The following is a 23,261-nucleotide window of genomic DNA, read 5'->3' as shown; positions in this document are numbered from 1 at the left end:
AACTTTTGTGTGATTTCTTTGTGTATACTGGTATGGACCTTTGCGTGATTTCTTTGTGTACACTGGTATGGACCTTTGCGTGATTTCTCTGTGTAGATTGGTATGGACTTTTGTGTGATTTCTTTGTGTACACTAGCATGGACTTTTGTGTGATTTCTTTGTGTACACTGGTATGGACTTTTGTGTAATTTCTTTGTGTACACTAGTATGGACCTTTGCGTGATTTCTTTGTGTACACTAGTATGGACTTTTGTGTGATTTCTTTGTGTACACTAGTATGGACTTTTGTGTGATTTCCTTGTGTACATTGGTATGGACTTTTGTGTGATTTCTTTGTGTACACTTGTATGGACTTTTGTGTGATTTCTTTGTGTACACTAGTATGGACTTTTGTGTGATTTCTTTGTGTACACTGGTATGGACTTTTGTGGGATTTCTTTGTGTAGACTGGTATGGACTTTTGTGTGATTTCTTTGTGTAAACTAGTATGGACTTTTGTGTGATTTCTTTGTGTACACTAGTATGGACTTTTGTGTGATTTCTTTGTGTACACTAGTATGGACTTTTGTGTGATTTCTTTGTGTACACTGGTATGGACTTTTGTGTGATTTCTTTGTGTACACTGGTATGGACTTTTGTGTGATTTCTTTGTGTACACTGGTATGGACTTTAGTGTGATTTCTTTGTGTACACTAGTATGGACTTTTGTGTTATTTCTTTGTTACACTGGTATGGACTTTTGTGTGATTTCTTTGTGTACACTGGTATGGACTTTTGTGTGATTTCTTTGTGTACACTAGATGGACTTTTGTGTGATTTCTTTGTGTACACTGGTATGGACTTTTGTGTATTTCTTTGTGTACACTAGTATGGACCTTTGCGTGATTTCTTTGTGTACACTAGTATGGACTTTTGTGTGATTTCATTGTGTACACTAGTATGGACTTTTGTGTGATTTCCTTGTGTACATTGGTATGGACTTTTGTGTGATTTCTTTGTGTACACTAGTATGGACTTTTGTGTGATTTCTTTGTGTACACTAGTATGGACTTTTGTGTGATTTCTTTGTGTACACTGGTATGGACTTTTGTGGGATTTCTTTGTGTAGACTGGTATGGACTTTTGTGTGATTTCTTTGTGTAAACTAGTATGGACTTTTGTGTGATTTCTTTGTGTACACTAGTATGGACTTTTGTGTGATTTCTTTGTGTACACTAGTATGGACTTTTGTGTGATTTCTTTGTGTACACTGGTATGGACTTTTGTGTGATTTCTTTGTGTACACTGGTATGGACTTTTGTGTGATTTCTTTGTGTACACTGGTATGGACTTTTGTGTGATTTCTTTGTGTACACTAGTATGGACTTTTGTGTGATTTCTTTGTGTAAACTAGTATGGACTTTTGTGTGATTTCTTTGTGTACACTGGTATGGACTTTTGTGTGATTTCTTTGTGTACACTGGTATGGACTTTTGTGTGATTTCTTTGTGTACACTGGTATGGACTTTTGTGTGATTTCTTTGTGTACACTAGTATGGACTTTTGTGTTATTTCTTTGTGTACACTGGTATGGACTTTTGTGTGATTTCTTTGTGTACACTGGTATGGACTTTTGTGTGATTTCTTTGTGTACACTAGTATGGACTTTTGTGTGATTTCTTTGTGTACACTGGTATGGACTTTTGTGTGATTTCTTTGTGTACACTAGTATGGACTTTTGTGTGATTTCTTTGTGTACACTGGTATGGACTTTTGTGTGATTTCTTTGTGTACACTAGTATGGACTTTTGTGTTATTTCTTTGTGTACACTGGTATGGACTTTTGTGTGATTTCTTTGTGTACAGTGGTATGGACTTTTGTGTGATTTCTTTGTGTACACTAGTATGGACTTTTGTGTTATTTCTTTGTGTACACTGGTATGAACTTTTGTGTGATTTCTTTGTGTACACTGGTATGGACTTTTGTGTGATTTCTTTGTGTACACTGGTATGGACTTTTGTGTGATTTCTTTGTGTACAGTGGTATGGACTTTTGTGTGATTTCTTTGTGTACACTGGTATGGACTTTTGTGTGATTTCTTTGTGTACACTGGTATGGACTTTTGTGTTATTTCTTTGTGTACACTGGTATGGACTTTTGTGTGATTTCTTTGTGTACACTGGTATGGACTTTTGTGTGATTTCTTTGTGTACACTGGTATGGACTTTTGTGTTATTTCTTTGTGTACACTGGTATGGACTTTTGTGTGATTTCTTTGTGTACACTGGTATGGACTTTTGTGTGATTTCTTTGTGTACACTGGTATGAACTTTTGTGTGATTTCTTTGTGTACACTGGTATGGACTTTTGTGTGATTTCTTTGTGTACACTGGTATGAACTTTTGTGTGATTTCTTTGTGTACACTAGTATGGACTGCCTGTCACTGATATGTGTTATCTAGTGTTAATTTCAAATCCTTTCAAAAATAATTAATCTTAATAAATAATCATACAATTTATATAAAATTGTTTGTTTGAAATTCATCACGTTTGTCATGATGTTGTACATAATGTAAAAAAATCAATGTTATCAACTCAAAAGCCAGTTACATAGCGTTTATCTTGAACTAATGTTAATAGTATGCAATATTATTACTCGTTTATGCCTCCGTATTTGGTGACTTCTTCGCTTTAGGAAAAGTGTGTTATAACGAATTATGTTGATCCATATAACTACAATTTACTCGATATGTAGGTAAAACATGATTTTAATGTTCTTATGGTTAGTGTGATACAAGATGAATTTTGATGTGAGGTACAACGTAACAGCGATTACAAAAGGTAATGTTACTTCAACAACATTTACTACCATAATCGCCTTTCACTTATAACCTATTGTTTCCCATTCACACAATTTGATAATGGAGTATTGATTCTACAGCATGTTGACCAACAGCTTATTTCACACTATATACCAATATAAATACCACAATAACCCCACTGTTGGTAGGGATAAGCATGCTTGAATTTTACACGTTATGTTATTCAGTTGGTACATAAATTTGCAGCTGTTGGAAGAAAATGGAGAAATCGTAATAAAATAATAAACTGAATTTAGATGTAAACTTTGAATCAAATACTTTCAAATAACTTTATGGATTTCTAATTTTGAAATATATATTTTTAAGAATAAACATTTCACTTTATGAACATAAGGGTTTCATGTCATTTAAGACTAATTGTCTCTTTGATATGAAGGAGGGATTGGATTGAGTAATTAAAATGATGGCAAGGGAATCGATGCAATGTTTATCAATACTAGAACCATAGCTGAATTGTGCTGGAAATACATATGGCGTAACTTTAGTCGGTTCTCGTATACTTTAGGTGAACAAATATTTTTGGTTCTCATTTATTTTAGGTAAAGGTAAAGGTTGATACTTAGTCGAATCCGTGCATATTGATTTTTTGCGCATAAATGGCCTTTTACTATTCGGGATAACTACATATTTTCCTTTTTTTATTTCAGCAACTTAAGGTGATTCAAGCTACTAACACATTAATAAAGGTGTGTTATATGATATTACTCTCTATAGATGTCATACAGTAAGTTTATCGACTATTCATCGAATGAAGATAATGTCGTACAGCATATGATACTATCAACAACAACACTCGATCGGCTCTAGTGATTAAAACAACTTCACACAATTAGGAATCCAAGAGGGTGAGGTCGCAAAATCAGACCACGCTGCGATTTTTTTTCAAATTTTGCAGAGTTAAAAGTCTAGGTACATAACTACTTTATATGTGCTTTTTATCTACTTCGTATTTTTTAAAAGGCATAAAGGCCGTAAAATGATGTTTTCTAACAAAACTTTGGATATGTGGCAAGGGGATCCCTTGTGTTTACCTTTTGAACATATATATATATATATATATATATATATATATATATATTATTATTATTATTTTATCATTTTTTTTAAATAATGTACTCCATCCTTTATTATATATCCATTTAAAATTATATTTACCAATTAGTTTTTGCTACAAATTAATTTTCAACAAAAAAAAAAAAAAAAAAAACGAATTTTTTGGCAGAAGAAAAATTGAGGATATTGGGTTCGCTAAACAAATTTGGCATAATATCGATTTTGTCCACACTTTTAAACCATTTTAAAAAACGTGTTATAGGTATATTCTTATAACAGACACTTTTTCAACAACAACAAAAAAAATCCGTGAAGATAGCATTTCAGGCTAAAATGTAGCAAATTGATCATAGACACCATTATAAAACAACAGATAGTTATAGAATATTATAAATTAACATGTATGCTATAAAATTAGTGCATTTTCATCCTTGCATTTTTTATAACAGTACAAAAAAAGCCAAACAACTAGATATGCTCTATTGAGAAACAAATAGTTTCTATTTTGATATCAGAAATCAAATAATTATTAGAAAGAAATAGATTTTCGTCAACAACTCAAACTCAAAAGACACAAATTAAGATTATTCATCCCTCTTATGCAGACAAAAACTGTTTTAAATTAAAGTTAAAAATGATTAAAGAGGGAAACAGAGTTACATTTGATTTTCAAATGAAATATGTTTAATCTAAAAATGATACCAGCACCACAAAGGCTACAATCTGAATTTTGACCAATCAGGGGGCTTTTATTTCGTTAAAATGACAACAATTTATTTTAAACCGTTACTTTCTCATTCGGCATACCCCATAACCCACATGTTCCAATTTTCACTGATATCTAAAAATATCTTTTCAACCAATCAGAGGCCTCCATTTTGTTTCTTTTTGAAAGTGATGTAATCAGTTGCATCCCTGGTTATGTCAATCTGGGCTGGCATATCCACACTTTGTGTTTACCTGGTAGCCCAATCCCGAGTCCTTCGCTGTATGGTGCTGTTCTAGCTGTCGATATCTTCATTTGTGTCTTTGATTTCCAAATGCACTTAATCGAGTTTCCAACGAATCATGGGTCCTCGTCACACATTAGAGTTTGTAAAGCGGCATCAGTTAATGTTACATATTCAGAGCGAAATGTATATATGCATCTATAATGAACAAGATGTCCATGGGTACATGTAAATAGCAGGTTTTGAAATTTTTGCCTGCAGAAAATACTTATCTAAAGATTATTAGTTACACAGTTTGTTAGTGACCTAATACGGAAAAATATTGGGTCTAAAATAAACTTGTATCGCCGAACCTGATACATGTTTATTTTAGACCCAATATTTTTTCCGTATTAGGTCACTAACAAACTGTGTAACGAATTTATCCCGTAGAAGACCCTTTCAATGAAGTAACTGCAAAATGCAGTATGTACTGAGTATGGAAACCAAAACGACTCTAAACTTAAAGGCCCATTACCTTTCCGGAGCAAAATATAAAGGTTTCTTAAAAAACCATTAATAACATCAGAAAATGCGTACCGATGACCTAAAATAAGGTTACGACACCAAATATATGCAAGATTTCCTGCGTAATATGTGAAAACAATGGAGAGTCAATTCGCTGTTTTGCCGTCTGGCGCAGTGATAGTCAACTACCGCCCGGTATTTAGGACGACGGCGGGAAACATAATACGACCCGCGTTATGAAAATAAACATTTTATTTATTTTAATCAAATCGTTCAGAAGGTGATGATAAATATAGTATTAACGGTAAGTTAATAATTCTTAAGACTCTACAAAATTATCGATCTTGTTTTACATTCCCATTTTAAAAATTTAAAGCCGTTTCGGAACGGTAGTGGGCCTTTAAAACAATTTTCACCTCATTGAAGACTCGAATGCGTTGTCATGGTCCACTTCTGTTGAATAATCCTAAATAAGTGTTGCCGATTTCGGTTTGCTTTGAAAGTGGTCATCAGCGCTATCATTCAAACATTTTTTCTCCATCTCTTTTGAGTGTCATCGTCGCGAAGCGTTACTTGACCGCCATTTTGTTGCTAATGACGTTAGGTGCAAAGAACGATAACTCTATCGTCCAAACCTGATACGATTTCTACTAATCTGATACGACTATATATTGGATATCATGTGACGTCATTTTAACCAATAGGAATACAAGATTCTTGTCTGAGGTGGGATAAATTAACATATTTGACTTATACGCCATCAATGAAGATCAAGCAAATTATTTTGAAAAAAAAAAATATCGGTCGTTATTCATCGCAGCATTCTACTAACATCATTGAAGTATATGGCAATGCATGGAGGAAACGCACAAGCAATCTTTCTAATCATTGTGAAATGAAAAACGTGACAGCAGATTTGAGGATGTTTAAATACGGCCATGAATGAAGGCAATGGTCTTTCAATGAAAAACTTCACTAAAATCAGGGTTATAAGCAAACCTATAAGGCCTTTGGTATGCTTTAGATCATAGATATAAACAAGAGGCCAATAGAGCCTGTATTGCTCACTTTTGAGGCTCCCATGTGGTTTGAATCATCAATCTGAATACTTTTTATCATCATAGACATGTCCAATATGAATAGCATACGTACATTGTAAATTTCACACAAGAACTTACATAAATATAGTCAAATTGATCCCTTATGACCTTGCCGTCCCCTCCAGTCACCTAGGGATCAGCCAACCATATGAAATCATGAACGCCATGTAAGTTATATCTAATACTAAGTTGGTTTTGTATAACCAAATTACATGCCTCTTTGACCTCTTGGGTATAACATTTTTACAATTTTGAATTCTCACCCCATATGGATGACAGTAAAGCAATATAAGTGCCATTCAAGGCTTAGTCTTAAAGAAAAAGCTGTTGATAAGAAAGAGTCAAATTGAATCCTTTTGGCTCCACCCTCACTTGAACAATTTTGAAACCCCAGGGATGCTACCTAACCAATGTGTCCTATCCAATGCTTAGTTTCAGAGAAGTGGTTTATATAGAAATAACCAAATCAGCCCCTTTTGGCTCTGCACCCCCCCCCCATTCCCTGGAGTGTTAGCCCAATCACTTGTACAATTTTAAGTCCCAACCCCAAGGATCTTCATACATCAATCACTTAGGTTCTAAAGAGCAGATCAATTGGTTCTTCTCCGAGCTTATCTGGTTTATCCAAAATCTAATTGTTTAACTTCCCCACTCCTGGTCATGGCCAACCAACAAGTGGCTCAATCATCCCAATACCTCAACCAAGTCAAGTAAATATGGTAACAACCCTTCTTGGACTGCAAATTTTAACAGCTCTATGTTATCACTAAAATTGAACAAGTTTATTTTTTTTAAGATGGTAGCTATGGCAGACATCTTGGATTTTGAATCAACTTATTAATTACACTTTGTGAGGACTATTTCAGAATCCTTTAAAGTTTTATCTCATCGCAACAACAAATGAGGCATACAACTAAAGGCCATATGGAATTTAAGATTTATTAAATTTTTATAACAAAGCAGACAAATGTACTGTGACAAGATCATTATTCCTTGCCGTTTTGCAAGTCAAATAAAATACAAAGGATAAAATGTACAACAAACAAAATAACTGTTTATGTAACAATATGTGCCAATTTCTCAACATCACTTTCACAATATGAATCTAATTACTCAGATAAGTTGAATTTATTCAATCTTACTAATTACTTTAAAGCTGAAGGCCCACTACCTTTCCAAAACAAAATTTTAAGCTTCTTAAAAAACAACATTAACATAAGGAAATGTACTTAAGGTATATTGAAGGCCAAAGATAAGGTCACAAACATCAAATAAATGCAAGGTTCCTTCCATAATATGTGTATATGTAAACAGTGAAGATTCATTTCACTGCGTCTGTCGCAGCAGTGTTATTCAACTAACATGTGGATGATGGTAGGAAACATTAGACGACCTACGTTATGAAAATTAACATTTAATTTATTTTAATTAAATTGTTCAGAAGAGATTATTAGAGTAGGCAAATAACTTTTGCAAAATTATCAATCTCGCTTTATATTCCCATTATAAAAATTAAAAGCAGTTTTGGAAAGGTAGTGGATCTTTAAGATGTGACATTCCAATTTTCTGAATTTGGATTATTTATTTTTATAACTATCAACCACAAAAGTCTAATTCACTCCTGAAGATGCAATGCACTAGAGCTGTTTACAATGTAATAATTGATGATCAACAAGAAAGAACAGTGGGAAAAGACAAATTTGGCTTAATAGGTACATGTTGTTAGATTAAAATCCGCAGTGCTTTATCCCAAAACTATTGCACTTCTGATCAGGAACTGTAAAGACGAAAGGAGTGCTCTCCCCTTGAAAAGAAAATTTGACAGAGCTGAGAAACCTGCTTCAGCTATGTATAGCAAGAGCATCATGATTTAATTATTTGATTATATATTCAATCAACAATTTCATGTATAACAGTAATTGTAGCCTTATTTATAAAGTTCTTGTGTTTCATAAAAACAATAACTAGGGCCTTATTTTAATTAAAGTGTTGATGAAGTTCAAGCTGTATGGTCTCGGAGGAATAATTCACCAAACCACAATATCAAAACTCTTTGATTTTCAAAATTGTAAGAAAGGCCTCCACTGTTAGCCATTGGCAAATATATATGTCACTCCTTTGTGATTTCTTAATGATGTTATATATATGTATGGTGGATTGCTTGTCTGATAAATAATTATACTATATTAACGGTAAGGGTCATTTGAGGAGGTGGAGAAATGGTAAAGTACTTTATATTATTTATTGTACCTGGAGAATAATAAAAACATCCACCATACATGGTCAGTACCAACTGCCCCACGTAGATTTCAAACTTACTACACTGAGTTGGAAGGACTCTTTAACCATGAGGCTAATCCCCCTGATGATTTCAGTAAAATGCAAACTATACACAAAAATTTAACACATGATCACGACCTGCTAAATATAAAAACTGCATCTTTAACATTTGTCTCAGGTGTGGTTTGACATCACACTATAAGATATGGACATTGACTGTGTACATCAAATAGCACAAAATCTCTATTTAGTTGTTATGTTTGGACTTTCAATGTAGTAAATATGTACACTGAGTTATATGAAGTAAAGCTAGTGTTTTTGAGCAATGGAAACATTATCAACCTTTCATCTCGTATGAAAGGAACATTTATTTCTTGATATTATAAGTTTCTTTACGATCAAACTTCACAACTTTAAAAACACACCTTTTTGAAACAGACCATAACTGCATGTTGCTCTGTCCATACATATAAAACCTTTTTGAAATAAACAATAACTGTTATTTGAAAAAACAAATTTGAACCAACAAATAGAATTAAACAAGCAAGGTCCCCAAATTATTTAAGTTTCAATTAACAAGGCTTTGACTATATTTGCATTGTAATTGGCATCTTCATGTATTCATGTCAAGTATATCTATGTCTCAATCATTTGTCAAGAAACTGAGTTGATGTTGTTTTGTGCGCAACGTACCGGTAGTTGCATTCCAGAGAAATTTTGAGCCGATGCTTTTAATGTCATGAGATCTGGCCGACCATTTAACTGCACTGAAGGGATAATGATTTTCATCCCTTTAAACGGAAGAAAGTTTTGCTTATTTGTGGACTGAACTGGAGCTGGAATCTGTGCCTTGGGTGTAAATACATTTTGGTATATTTTGAGCTTGGACAGATTCACACGTGGTACATCAGGAGCTTTCAAGGTGGAAGATGCACACTGCTTGCCAGAGGTATTCAAACACAGCTGTCTTTTTCTTTTTTCTATCATATCACGAATATATGACAGGGGTGAAACACCCTTGGTGACCAGCATTTTTCTGTTAAATTTCATTTTCGTTTTTTTATCCGATTTCTGTTTTACCGATAAGAAACTTTGTCTGCAGCTTTTGGAACATGTTGAATTGTCAAATCTACCATTTTTCCAGCGTAATTTATGCATTACAACTGAACATGACATGATTTTGGGATCCGAGAAGACATTGTCTGGAACTTTGATACATATCGGCTGATTAAATAGAGGACTTGACCTTGATTTTCCTCCTACACCAGTTACCATTGTAGCTTTATTACCCGATTTGTCCGTGACCTTTTCGTGAATGTCGGCAATGTCTTGAATTGACATGGCTTGATTATGACTAGATGAACTAAGAGAGAAAACAGACGCGATTTTAATATTTAAATCATTCTGCTCACTGGTCACTACTGAGGGCTCTCCAGCCACATGTGAACCATATGCATGCCCGCTGGTCACTACTGAGGGCTTTCCTAATACAAGTGGACCATAGAAAGGCTGATGTTGTGAAACTGGATTTCTTATACAGGAGTTTGATGTGCCCAAATCTGTAGTCCTTTTATAGGAACGCTTGCAATTGTGTTTTCTGACTCCATCGGGATCACTACTTTTCTGTTTATAGGCTGCTGTTGGAATAGCCATGTTCCTAGGATAGACAGTAGATTTCTCATAATGAATTTTCGTGTTTGTGGACTGGTGCTTATATTTTGTATTGCTAGCTGGCTTACATGGTATCACAGGGGTAGTACAGCTGTCCACTTCCATGGGTTCCTGTTTTACAGTAATCTCCTTGTTAGTCAGTGGTGACATCTGAGGACAAGTTATAGTGGATGTAGTAACAGACACAATCGGCCTGTTCACAGACATTACATCACAGTTTGTAGTTCTCTTTACACCCGAAATATCACTATAATGCTGTCTCATTATTTCCAAATCTGTCGAAGCAGCTCTCGGCTTTAATGTGTCTGTGTTACTCTCAGATTTAGAGGCAGAGTTCTGATACCCAATATAATTTGCAATTGATGGCTCAGGTTCATCAACAATGGGTTCCAATCTTAGATAAGATCTTGACTCACCAATACTTGAAGATGCTAATGGCTTAGCCAGAAAGTTTTTATCACATATGCCACCATTCAGAATTGATCCTTCTTCACATTCTGAAACTTCCAAATCACATTCTGAAATTTCCATATGAGATTCTGATGCAAATAGGTGATGTGGCGCCTCATTTTGATTTGCTGTAACACTTTTCTGTGTTGCCTTGTTTAGATCTGGTGTTACAGTTTTCTGTAGAGTCTCATTTAGATTTGGTGTTACACTTTTCTGTTGTGTTTCATTTAGATTTGGTGGTTTATGTTTCTGCAGGGACTTGTTTAGATTTGGTGTTACACTTTTCTGTTGTGTCTCATTTAGATTTGGTGGTACACTTTTCTGTGGTGTCTCATTTAGATTTGGTGTTACACTTTTCTGTTGTGTCTCATTTAGATTTGGTGGTACACTTTTCTGTGGTGTCTCATTTAGATTTGGTGGTACACTTTTCTGTGGTGCTTCATTTGGATTTGGTGTTACACTTTTCTGTGGAGACTTGAGATTTAGTGGTACACTTTTCTGTGGAAACCTGAGATTTGGTGGTACACTTTTCTGTTGTGTCTCATTTAGATTTGGTGGTACATTTTTCTGTGGAGACTTGAGATTTGGTGTTACACTTTTCTGTTGTGTCTCATTTAGATTTGGTGGTACACTTTTCTGTGGTGTCTCATTTAGATTTGGTGGTACACTTTTCTGTGGTGCTTCATTTGGATTTGGTGTTACACTTTTCTGTGGAGACTTGAGATTTAGTGGTACACTTTTCTGTGGAAACCTGAGATTTGGTGGTACACTTTTCTGTTGTGTCTCATTTAGATTTGGTGGTACATTTTTCTGTGGAGACTTGAGATTTGGTGGTACACTTTTCTGTGGAGACTTGAGATTTGGTGGTACACTTTTCTGTGGAGACTTGAGATTTGGTGGTACACTTTTCTGTTGTGTCTCATTTAGATTTGGTGGTACATTTTTCTGTGGAGACTTGAGATTTGGTGGTACATTTTTCTGTGGAGACTTGAGATTTGGTGGTACACTTTTCTGTGGAGACTTGAGATTTGGTGGTACACGTTTCTGTGGTGACTTGTTTGGATGAAATTTTGGTGTTATACTGGTCTCATCGGCAATATGTGTTGTCTTTAGGCTCATTATACAGTCTGTGTTTGGAATGTTTTTATCCATGTTTGTAGCAGGCACCTTAAGTGTGTTTGGAATTAGAGACATGGATTCTAACGATGATTCCATCTCATCACCTGAATCAAACTCTTCACTTTCCTTATCAACAACAGGGTGAGACCTATCACACAAGTCATTTAAGGATGCTCTTTTCCAAAGGAAGTTCTTGTTAATAGGCCTTACACTTAAAACACCAAAACCATCCCTGAACAAAGGGGAAAGTTGAGAGTCCTCCTTTGGCTTGTTATTCTGAATGCCTCCTCGTTGTACTTTCTCTTGGCACAGAAATCCTCCATTCATATTTGTAATGTTATTGATGTTCTTAATCGAGTTACCAGACAAGCTTCTGCTGACTGAGTTGTGCTCTTCTTCAAACTTCTGAAGACATCCATCATTTCCAAAAAGCCAGAGATTAGTATTACTAAAATGAAAAATGACTGGAATCAGCATATACATTTACACACAGGTAAAACAATGTTAATTACTATAAATTTATGGGGTACTCTGTTATCTGGTCCACTGTATTTTATCCAAAGTTGATTAAAGGCCTATTAGTCTACCTCTCCAAAACAAAAAAAAGTTTCAAAAAACACCTAATCATAATAAAGTTTATATTGATGGCCTAAGATGGGGTTAAACGACCAAACAAACACTAGATTATTTCCTTTTTTAATCTGTTATACTGAAGATTCATTTTGCTGTTCTGGCACAGTGATAGTCAACTAACGCGCAGTAATTGGGACAACAGCGGGAAAAATATGACGACCAGCATTATAAACTAATATTGAAACTAGTGTTGAATTCATTTTAATTAAATTGTTCAGGAAGTGATGATAAGTGTAGTATTTACGTTAAGCTAAAAACTTGCGACGCCAGAAAAAAATCAATCTTGTTTACATTAAAATGTTTTAAAAATTAAAAGCTGTTTTAAAAGGCATGTGTTATCAATCACAATGTTCAGGTACATATTATTACATGTATATCCGAGCACTACTGTCACCACAGGTATGTGGTTTAATACTTTTTAATGCCAAACTAGTAAGTAACACTGACTACATGGTGGTGCTTAAGCTTGCTTGAGTATGTTAAGACTGAAATCACCTGAATAAACTTAATCAAAATGGGTTAGGGTAATTAATACTTCAATGATAACTTTAGTATATTGGCTCCATTATTATTCAAGCTTTCGGCTAAGTATTGGTAGAGAACTTCGAATAGGCCTTAACTGCCCGTTTCTCAATCCATTTTCATATTGAAATCTTTTTTCTGATTTAAATGTATGGAGGTTTGTAACAAGTCAGTAAATTCATCTCGTCGATCTTGAGTTCCTGTGATCAAAGCGGTGCCCTGTATGGTGGTGTACATGTGATAGAGTTTATTTTTGAATGCACATGCATTGAATGTGGCACATGCTCGAAGGCAGTGACATAGAAATCAAATGCAGTGTGTTGTGACACCTGCAACATTTGGTATCATGTTGACTGCCAAGGGATAAATAAATACCAACTCATTCGCATAACCTAACAGTAGCCGCATACTACACACCTCCCTCAGACAAGGGAAAATCAATCAAACACCTCGAAGACTCCATAAACAGCTAGAATAGGTCAAAACAATTACATACATCAGTGGAGACTTCAACTTACCCCATAGAGACTGGCACACCAACACCACCATCCCAAGCACACCACAACCTAAAATACACCAACACTTACTTAACATCATCAATGACAAGTCCCTCACTCAAACGACAGCTTCCCCCCCTCCGTGGCGAACACATATTAGACCTAAAACTAACTAATAGCTAGGCCATCCATCATCAACAAACAAGAAATATTAATATTACCACCACTAGGAAAATCAGACCATGACAACGTTTACACCGAAATTGACATCAGACTAAAAAAGATCAGAAGACCACTTAGAGACATTCTCCTCTACAATAAAGCTAGCCCGAGATACTCTGGCCCTGAAACCAGACTTAGACATTATGACAGATAGATGTCTGGCTTAGGGCCAGAGCGCAGTAGTACTCGAAAACCTGGAATAAGCCGACACCGTTTGGTATCGGGCCAGGTCATTTCCGATTCAGACCGACCACCGAGAAGCACCACTAACCTTAGTCTATTCAACAAATGAATATTATATCTACCCAAATATAGCAATCCGTCGAGATTAAAGGTGATTTGCATACTACGAGAAAATGGTGACGACGACGAGGGAAATTTAAAGTTGCGGAAAAGAAACTACTGTGTTGACACAATAGAACGTGCATGCGAGATGAAATTGATGGCTATGAGTAGATAAATTATTCATTTGTTGAAAAGACAAAGGTAAGTGGCGATTCTCGGTGGTAATATTTTGTAAGTAGCTGAATCGGAGATGACCTGGCCCGATACCAAACGGTGTCGGCTTATTCCAGGTTTTCGAGTACTACTGCGCTCTGGGCCTACGCCATCCTCGATACTCCAGGGGTTCCGATCACTTTCGATCTCTACACCCCTGGACTATCTCATAGTAAAACTGGAGGCAACAGAATAGAACAGGTAATTTAGTCATTTGATGTACATCAAAAGAGCCGTATAACGGTACACTGTGGTTGACTGTGTGGCTTAGATGTTAGGCATCGCTCTCTCTGTAGTCTTCAAAGGAAATCTTTGCTAGCCTGTGATTGGTCAAATGTTTTCCGCTGAGCTGCCTTCAATTTCACTATGAGATAGTCCAGGGGTGTAGAGATCGTAAGTGATCGGAAGCCCTGGAGTATCGAGGATGGGCCTACGCCAGACATCTATCTGTCATAATGTCTAAGTCTGGTGTCAGGGCCAGAGTATCTCGGGTTACAATAAAGCCAACTGGGATAACATAAAAACTTATCTTGAGCAATTAAATATACAACTGGACGACCGATCTAACGACACCATAGAGGAGATCTGGCACTGCTTCAAAACAGCACTAAACAAATCCATAGACAAAAACATACCCACCAAGCACATGACACACAAATCCAAACTCCCTTGGATAACCCGCCCCATCCACCAACTCATAACATTAAGGTTCATGTAATGGCTTTAACCAGTAATATTTTGCAAGCCTAAAACGCATTACTGTGCTGCAATTGAACAGAACTAATTTCATTAATTGTTGGTATATACCCTGGCTAACTGTCAGTCTTACTGTTGATAAGTAATTTGTGAAGCTGCTTGTAAATTTCAGTAAAATAAGAGAAAAATGTATATTTCTGGAGAAGACATAGAACTCGTGTGAATTGCATGGATGGCACCAAATAAACATGCTATCGTGTTCAGTAGTGACTATGCCAGGTACTCCAACAGTTTGTTTGGCAAAATCGGACCAGCGAATAGCGCAGGAGCCTATTGTTGTAAATGCAAATGGCTGCTTTAAATGGCGGATCACAAATATAGCATATAAAAAGATATTTTAATTGATACAAGTGCTCTTATATACACTATAAGGTACTCTGAACATGACAAGAAAAATATTTACGAAAAAAATAGTTAAAATGTGGACTTTGAGGCTCTTTCCGGAAATTTGCATTTTTCGCCCCAAACAGATTGTTTGAACTATTTTGTTCGTGAAGAGTCTTCTTGTTATGTTCAGAGTACCTTTTGGTGTCTATAAAAACATTTGTATCAATTGAGATGGCTTCTTATATGCGATATTTTCGATCCGCCATTTATAGCAGCCATTTGCATTTACTACACTAAGCTCCTGCGCTATTTACTGGTCCGATTTTGCCAAACAAACTGTTGGAGTACCTGGCATATTCACAACTGAACACGATGGCATGATTATTTGGTTCCATCAATGCAATTCACACGAGTTTTATGTCTTCTCCAGAAATATACATTTTTTCTCATATTTTACTGTATTTTACACGCAGCTCCACAAATTACATATCAACAGTAAGACTGACAGTTAGCCAGGGTATATACCAACAATTAATGAAATTAGTTCTGTTCAATTGCAGCACAGTAATGCGTTTTAGGCTTGCAAAATATCACTGTTTAAAGCCATTACATGAACCTTAATCCTCTACACAACCAGAAGCAGACGCCTGTGCTTTAACCAAATGTCCCTTGCAACTTTTTGTGTGATTGAACTAATCTGATGGAGACGACATGATTTTCTTCATGCAATGAATGGTTTTAATATAGAACAAATAGTGTAACAAATATTACCTCATTTTCAATGTATGTGCACATATTTAGGAGGCACCTGCTGTAAGTCCTAACGCGTGTAGACCCACTTACCAAAATGAGGTAGCATATTACTGAAGAGCGGTCTGCTTACGCCATTTTTTGATCACCTTTTTTGATAAGTGGGAAAACCTTGTTTTGAATCATGCATAAAATACCGGTAAATAAAATATATCATAAAAATAATTGGTACATCTAATTTGGATGATTTGATGTTTCGATTAAGAAAACAAATCGGCTTAGAGATTAAAATTTTTGGTTCCTCCGGAAGTGCATCGTGAACGAAAATGGTTTATTTTTATTTGCCGTTAGGATACGAATTAAGGTAAAAATCTATTCATTTGTATGTTCAACGTTCAAATATTTTGGTTAAATTTATGATTTGTTTTCCGAATATACTTTTGTACATTACTATAGTGTTTTTTAGTTGATACCTATATTTAGACTTCGAAGGCATGTTCCTTATTTTCATAAATTGTACATCCGCAAAGAACTTCGTCATAGAAAAATTCCGAGGAGTCCCGGTAGTATTCAAACCGAAAGTAGGTACAAGAAGCACAGAGAAAAATGTTACCGTTCATGTAAGAACATTCCGCGTGCTGATTGCTGATGCAAGTAAGGGTTCAAGGACTATTGTCAACGGTTTTGCAGGAAGTACGCTTGAACTAAGGCCTAGCTTTTTACCCCCCCGACTGGCTTTTTACCCCCCCGTTTTAAAGGAATAAGCATTCTTTAGTAGTATTTAAGATAGCATTTTGCACTCATATAAAACAGAACTCAGTTTAGATTAATTGTGTAAGTTTATCTTCAAACATTATACCAGTAAAAAGTCATTTGGATTTTTGACAAAAAATGTAGTCTTTGGTGAAAGAAGTAAATAATTTATTTTTTTTTTTTTTTTTTTGCTTTCCTTTAATAATGTGCCAAGACATGACACATTTTTAGCTCACCTGGCCCGAATGGCCGGTGAGCTTATGTCATGGCGCGGCGTCCGTCGTCCGTCGTCCGTCGGCGTCCGTCTGTCCGTCAACATTTCCTTTAAATCGCTACTAGTCCTAGAGTTCTGCATGGAATGTAACCAAATTTGGCCACAAACATCCTTGGGGGAAGGGGAACAGAACTTGTATAAATTTTGGCTCTGACCCCCCGGGGGCAGGAGGGGTGGGGCCCAATAGGGGAAATAAAGGTAAATCCTTTAAATCACAACTAGTCTGCATGGAATGTAACCAAATTTGGCCACAAACATCCTTGGGGGAATAAGAACAGAGTTTGTATAAATTTTGGCTCTGACCCCCCAGGGGCAGGAGGGGTGGGGCCCAATAGGGGAAATAGAGGTAAATCCTTTAAATCACTACTTGTCCTAGAGTTCTTCATGGAATGTAACCAAATTTGGCCACAAACATCCTTGGGGGAAGGGGAACAGAACTTGTATAAATTTTGGCTCTGACCCCCCGGGGGCAGGAGAGGCGGGGCCCAATAGGGGAAATAGAGGTAAATCCTATAAATCGCTATTAGTCATAGAGCTCTGCATGGATTGTAACCAAATTTGGCCACAAAAATCCTTGGGAAAAGGGAACAGAACTTGTGTAAATTTTGGCTCTGACCCCCCCGGGGGCAGGAGGGGCGGGGCCCAATATAGGGGAATTAGAGGTATATATATTCTCATTCCTTCAGAGAAGAAACAATGAACCTGTATTCAGAACATGACTTGGCATTACAAATGAAGTATTCTTTTTCTTTGTGTCTTTTTATGTCGATGATGTATATGGTGTAGGGTAAAGTTGAGTATAAGTCAAATGCTGAGTTGTGGTTTCAGTACTTTATTCTGCATGGCAAAGTATGGCCCAGTAGTCATGGTCGAATACTGGGGGAAAGTTGACACTCTATGCATGGTTTGCTTGCCGTTTAATAGCCCTACATGTTTGTGTTGAGTAATATCTATAAATCAATGTTAATCACAGAGTCATTCTAAGTTACATCATTAGCAGACATGATAAATCATAGTCATGTGTAACTGTTTGGTTAAATAGCTTTCATCAATGTCTCGACAACATGTTACGCGACACGACGACAGGTCCCTAAGGCTAGGCCACATTTACAGACATGGGTTAAAGATATGTACAGTTTACAAATAATATATTTAACTTAAACTTTTCCCTATAATGCCACATTCGTCATTATGTTATAAATTAAATCAAATTAGTAATAATTTGATATAATAGATTATAAAATTTCTAAAAATTAAACTTTTCCCTATAATGCCACATTACGTAGACTTCCGCATTAAGAGTATGAAAACACAGTACTCAACATATAAAAACAACTTTAAAAATGTCCAACGCAGATATATAAATGTTTATCAATATGCCGTCACGTGATGAAAGTTAATGAGTGTTGAAAACGATGTACAACCATCTTGAAATCAACAATGAAATCTCGCACAACAAGGCTGAGAAAAATATATATAATGAATGTCAGAGTTCCATTTAAAAATGTTAAATATAAGTTGAGTGTTGATCGTGGATCCTCTTCGGAGATGAAAATATAACACGTTTCCCCTGGCATTAGACTGCATCAGGTATTTCCAAATCCGTTGAGTCTGTAAGTGATGAATGTTGATGTGTAACAGGGTGGTTTTTACTAATTCGTTTCGTTGGTCACTAGTTGTGTATACCTGTGTACGTGTGTCCAGTTTACCTGTGTGACGTAGTCAGTTGTTGTGTCCTTGTATTGTCTCGTTTCTGTTTTGTGGTCATTGTCATTGTCTTTGTCCTGTTTTGGCGGGGAAAGGAAAAAGGGGATTGGACTTACGACCAGACGGACGTGATTTAGATTACTACGTATTTTCATTAGACCCTTGACCCATTGTCAAGGTAGGTGTTTTATTTATAGTATATTTTAAGATGAATTGATTCAGATACTCTTATTAATTGAATGATACATGTGTGAATTATCTATAATTATTTATTCTGGTTGTAGAGTAGTTTTGATATATAGATTATACAATCAAAGATTCTACAGTTTATACAATAGTTTTTATTAATCTGTTTATAGGGTCTTTATACCATATTCTGGTGCGACCAGCTACCAATAAAGACCAGAAGGAATCAAGACCGAGTTTGTTATTTCCCTCAATTTTACAATGGCGCCCATGTAGATGTTCATTTCTGGAGATCAGAAGATAGTACTTGAACGCCGACAGTGTATACCCGCTGTTCCGGATAATCCGGTACGGTCTGACGTTTTCTCCGGATATTACTACGACCCCTATGTTTCTGGTCTACACACTTCCGCTCTACATTCACGTGGTTGACAGTGGCAGGGATGTAAACAAGAACAACCAACTCCTGAATGATAATTCAGTGCGAGCGGTGACACTGTGACATAATCAGGTAACTCATAAACCTGTGAATCTATTGTTATTATGAGAACTGCCGTATATTTCCATATGTGTACCACCAACTGTGTTACGGTCCAGTACACTCGATAGACAGTGAATGTGATTACTGATTTCGTTCCATAGACAGACTGGAGATGTGTCGCATGGAATATTTTACTAAGTTGTTCTATCCTTTCCTGACATTCGCTTGATACTGTAATCCTTGAACGTTTGAGGTGCTGAGATTTGACAAAATAACTTTATACTGTGATACACAGCTGTGACAATTTTTGTTTGCGAGTACATGTACAACTGTTTCAACGCTAGGCCTAGATGTTCGCGATCATTCAAGATTGACTTGTTAATCGGATTGGACTTTGCCGATTTTCCATTTTCTACAACTACAACGACTTCCGGTTTGGATTTTCGCACTTCCGGATCCGTGGATTTTGTGACATTTTATGAAAAAGTGACTTCTCCTTAAATTCTGCTGTTTTGTTGTATTTTAGTAAAAAAAAATATCATTTATTGCTATATACTATCTCGATATAGGAATTTACTTTGAAAGTTGCATTATTATTTCATCTAAAATAACTGTAATTATAAAATATTAGTACATATTTATTACAGTAGATAAGATAGCTAGAAATAGACTTGTAAATTTAGATTATATTGGTTACAGAAATATTTACTATTTGAAGACATGTGACACTGACCTATGGGGGTAGACATTGGGTGTTACTCGTCGTTGTGTGTTGCATGTATATTTTGAATATTTCTTTGTGTATTGTGTTTAGTGTTGGTTGAGTTGTGTGTTTACATGTTTACTAACCCGGGTATTTATTTACATTGTAGGTCGCACACTTAGTACTGGGTAGATAATGAGTCTTTAATTCATATCATTTATTGTTTGTAGTTTATTCTTGTCCGCTTATACTCTATATACTGAGTTGAAACCTTCATATCTGTTGCTTTGTGATATATATACAACAGATGGGTATGTACTTGCACTTGTAATTACATTGAGAGTTTCGATCATTACCTATCAAGTGTTGTGTTACTTTGCAGGTGAACTGTTTCTGTCGGTCTGTAGTGTTTATAAATATTACCATTGGATTGCAGTGTTGGATACTTTTACATGTTTTTCTCTTTGTTTACTTAAGAACTATACTTCTTTATTTTTGTTCGCATTTCAGCCTTATTTTGTTTATTAGTTACTCATAAAATTTATACTTGTTTTTTTTTATTTATTTTTTCCATATTGATTGCTTTTGTTTTCAGCTGTGTTGAATTTTCATTTTGGATTTTGTCATTTTCTATTTTCACTATGGAGAAGGATCAGTTGGAAAAGATGGCAAGTGTTTTCAAGGAGATGAAGATAAGTCCACAGTTTGACTCAGCAGAGACTTTTAAGCAATGGATGTTTGATTATGTAGCATCGTCTGGAGCACGTCCTAAGATGGAGCCAGCCCAGGAACCAAATGCTGGAGCTTCATCTTCTCATACTAAGGAACACATCATAACTCAGCCTCCTCGGTTACCATTCTTCAGTGGAGATCCTACGTCAAAGGCAGAAATTCCATATGAGTTGTGGAAATATGATGTGGAATGTTTACTACGAGACGCCTCTATTTCTAGGGAAGTGGTGTTACGTGTTATTAGGAGCTCTTTACGTGGGAATGCTGGAATGATAGCAATGCGACTTGGACCTCAAGCATCTATCAACGACTTACTTACTCACCTGGAGACTAATTATGGAATAGCTGAGGATCAGGAGGCATTACTTGCTAAATTCTTTAGTGCCCACCAAGAGGAAGGAGAAGATGTAGCATCATGGAGCTGCAGATTAGAGGACATTCTTATGAAAGTTTCCAGATGTGAAATGTTGCCCAGAGAGAAGCGTAACCAGATGTTACATAGCCGTGTTTGGAAGGGACTTCAGTCACCCTTGAAGGAAAGATCTGCTACTAAGTATGAGCTGATAAAGGACTACAATGAGTTGAAGGTGGAATTGAGAAGATTAGAGTCAGAACTGAAGGTGGAGAAGGCTATGAGTAGCAGCACTAAAACAGCAACTACGAAGATGATAAGTGGTACTACATCTGAAGAGAGCCGGTTAGATAAACTGGAGGGGATGGTAAAACAGCTTACATCTGAAGTGAAGTCATGGAATTCCACACAGAGGAACCCGAACAAGTATAAGTATCAGCCACCACAAAAGAATAAGACAAGTGAGCACGAGTCTAGAGGTGAATCAAAAGGTGATGAGCGTTCTGAACCTCAGTGTTGGCGTTGTGGCCAATATGGACATTTACAACTTGGTTGTAAGGTTAGACTAGATCATCAGCGCAGAGGTCAATACCCTAACAGGAGTCGTCATTTAAACGGAAAAGCACCTATGGGACGGGGACGGCCATAGGGTACCTCCAGCAGTCTCCGGATGATTCACGGGATTGTGTTCAACTTGTTGGTTCATCGAATGAAGTAGACATTCTTATTGCTGGACATAAGATAACTTCATTACTTGATACAGGTTCTACAGTGTCTACAGTTGGAGAATCATTTTATCAGTCTCATTTGTCACATTTACCTGTACAGCCACTTGATTGTATTTTAAATGTAGAATGTGCGGATGGTATGCCATTACCATATCATGGATATATTGAAGTCAGCATTGAATTGCCAGGATTATGTGGTACCCAGGTGCAGGACTGTATACTGTTAGTTGTACCTGACAGTGATTACAATTCCAGAGTGCCAATTTTATTAGGAACAAATGTTTTAACTGTACTAATGGACAAGTGCCGTAAGCGGACTGGAGTTCGATTTCTACAGAGTGCTGATTTGTTTACTCCTTGGTTTTTAGCTTTTAGGTGCCTGTCTCTTCGAGAAAAGGAACTGAATAGGAGGAGTTTTCGGCTTGGAGTTCTCCGAAGTGCAGAGGATAAGGTCATTAGTGTCAAGCCTAACAGCCAGGTGAAGATAAAGTCTTATTTGGACAGGGAACTACCTTATCATCCCACTTGTGCCTTAATCCAGCCAGCCAAAGACTGTATTACATCAGATGGCCTCGACATCACGCCTGGATTGATTTCTTATCACTATAAGGGGAATAGGAGTGTGGAAGTTGAACTTGCTAACACTTCCAGCAGGTGTTTATCTGTGTCACCACGAGCCTTACTTTGTGAAGTCACCCCAGTAACCATTTTGGATAAAAATGAACAAACTGATGAGGCAGAGGAAATAGAGAAGTTGATGGAAAAGATTGAGATAGATGAAGATTTTCTCTCGTCGACTGAGGTTGAGAAGGGGAGACAACTCATCATGTCTTTTCAGGACATATTTTCTAAGAACGACAAGGACATAGGATTTTCCAGCGCAGTCAAACACAGGATAGATATGCATGACCCAACTCCTATCAAACAGAGGCACAGGAGAATACCACCATCCATGTATGAAGAGGTAAAGAATCATCTCCATACTCTTCTGGACATTGGAATTATTCGCCCATCACATAGTCCATGGTCTTCGCCAATAGTTCTAGCTAGAAAGAAGAACGGGGAGTTACGGATGTGCGTGGACTTTCGAGAGATTAACAAGAGGACTATACGCGACTCATATGCTCTCCCAAGAATAGATGACATTT

The 23,261-nt window shown here is 36.4% G+C and overlaps 2 protein-coding genes across 4 annotated transcripts; one reads left to right on the top strand and one right to left on the bottom strand.

The window, feature by feature from the left end:
* Positions 1–7,393: 7,393 nt before the first annotated feature.
* LOC138305016 (nascent polypeptide-associated complex subunit alpha, muscle-specific form-like) lies at positions 7,394–16,353 on the bottom strand. Of its 3 annotated transcripts, XM_069245430.1 has the most exons (3): positions 16,219–16,311; positions 13,666–13,713; positions 7,394–12,440 (listed from the first exon to the last, which is right to left on the bottom strand). In XM_069245430.1, exons 1-3 carry the CDS (start codon positions 16,221–16,223, stop codon positions 9,407–9,409), a joined length of 3,087 nt encoding a protein of 1,028 aa, XP_069101531.1. In that variant the 5' UTR covers positions 16,224–16,311; the 3' UTR covers positions 7,394–9,406. The 3 variants fall into 3 exon arrangements, with proteins under 3 accessions (XP_069101531.1, XP_069101537.1, XP_069101541.1); XM_069245436.1 differs by lacking the exon at positions 13,666–13,713 and having other exon boundaries at positions 16,219–16,353; XM_069245440.1 differs by lacking the exons at positions 13,666–13,713; positions 16,219–16,311 and adding an exon at positions 15,004–15,193.
* A 3,272-nt stretch (positions 16,354–19,625) lies between these two features.
* On the top strand, positions 19,626–22,034 carry LOC138305006 (uncharacterized). The gene has a single exon (XM_069245424.1). The coding sequence runs from the start codon at positions 20,943–20,945 to the stop codon at positions 22,032–22,034; it is 1,092 nt and encodes a 363-aa protein (XP_069101525.1). The 5' UTR covers positions 19,626–20,942.
* The last annotated feature ends 1,227 nt before the right edge of the window (positions 22,035–23,261 follow it).

This window comes from Argopecten irradians, chromosome 1 (assembly GCF_041381155.1).
Source record: "Argopecten irradians isolate NY chromosome 1, Ai_NY, whole genome shotgun sequence".
In the NCBI taxonomy this organism is placed as follows: domain Eukaryota; kingdom Metazoa; phylum Mollusca; class Bivalvia; order Pectinida; family Pectinidae; genus Argopecten; species Argopecten irradians.
Note: the sequence above shows the minus strand (reverse complement) of the source record. Positions and strands in the feature narration are given on the sequence as shown.

What these genes read in the sequence shown, in the direction of transcription:
- LOC138305016 (XM_069245430.1), bottom strand. An exon ending in GGTGTGCCAGTCTCTATGGG is followed by an intron (nt 12,441 to 13,665) that starts GTAAGTTGAAGT and finishes TTTTCATTTTAG; the next exon opens with TAATACTAATCTCTGGCTTT.
- LOC138305006 (XM_069245424.1), top strand. Translation starts at nt 20,943, where the DNA reads ATGGAGAAGGATCAGTTGGAAAAGATGGCAAGTGTTTTCAAGGAGATG.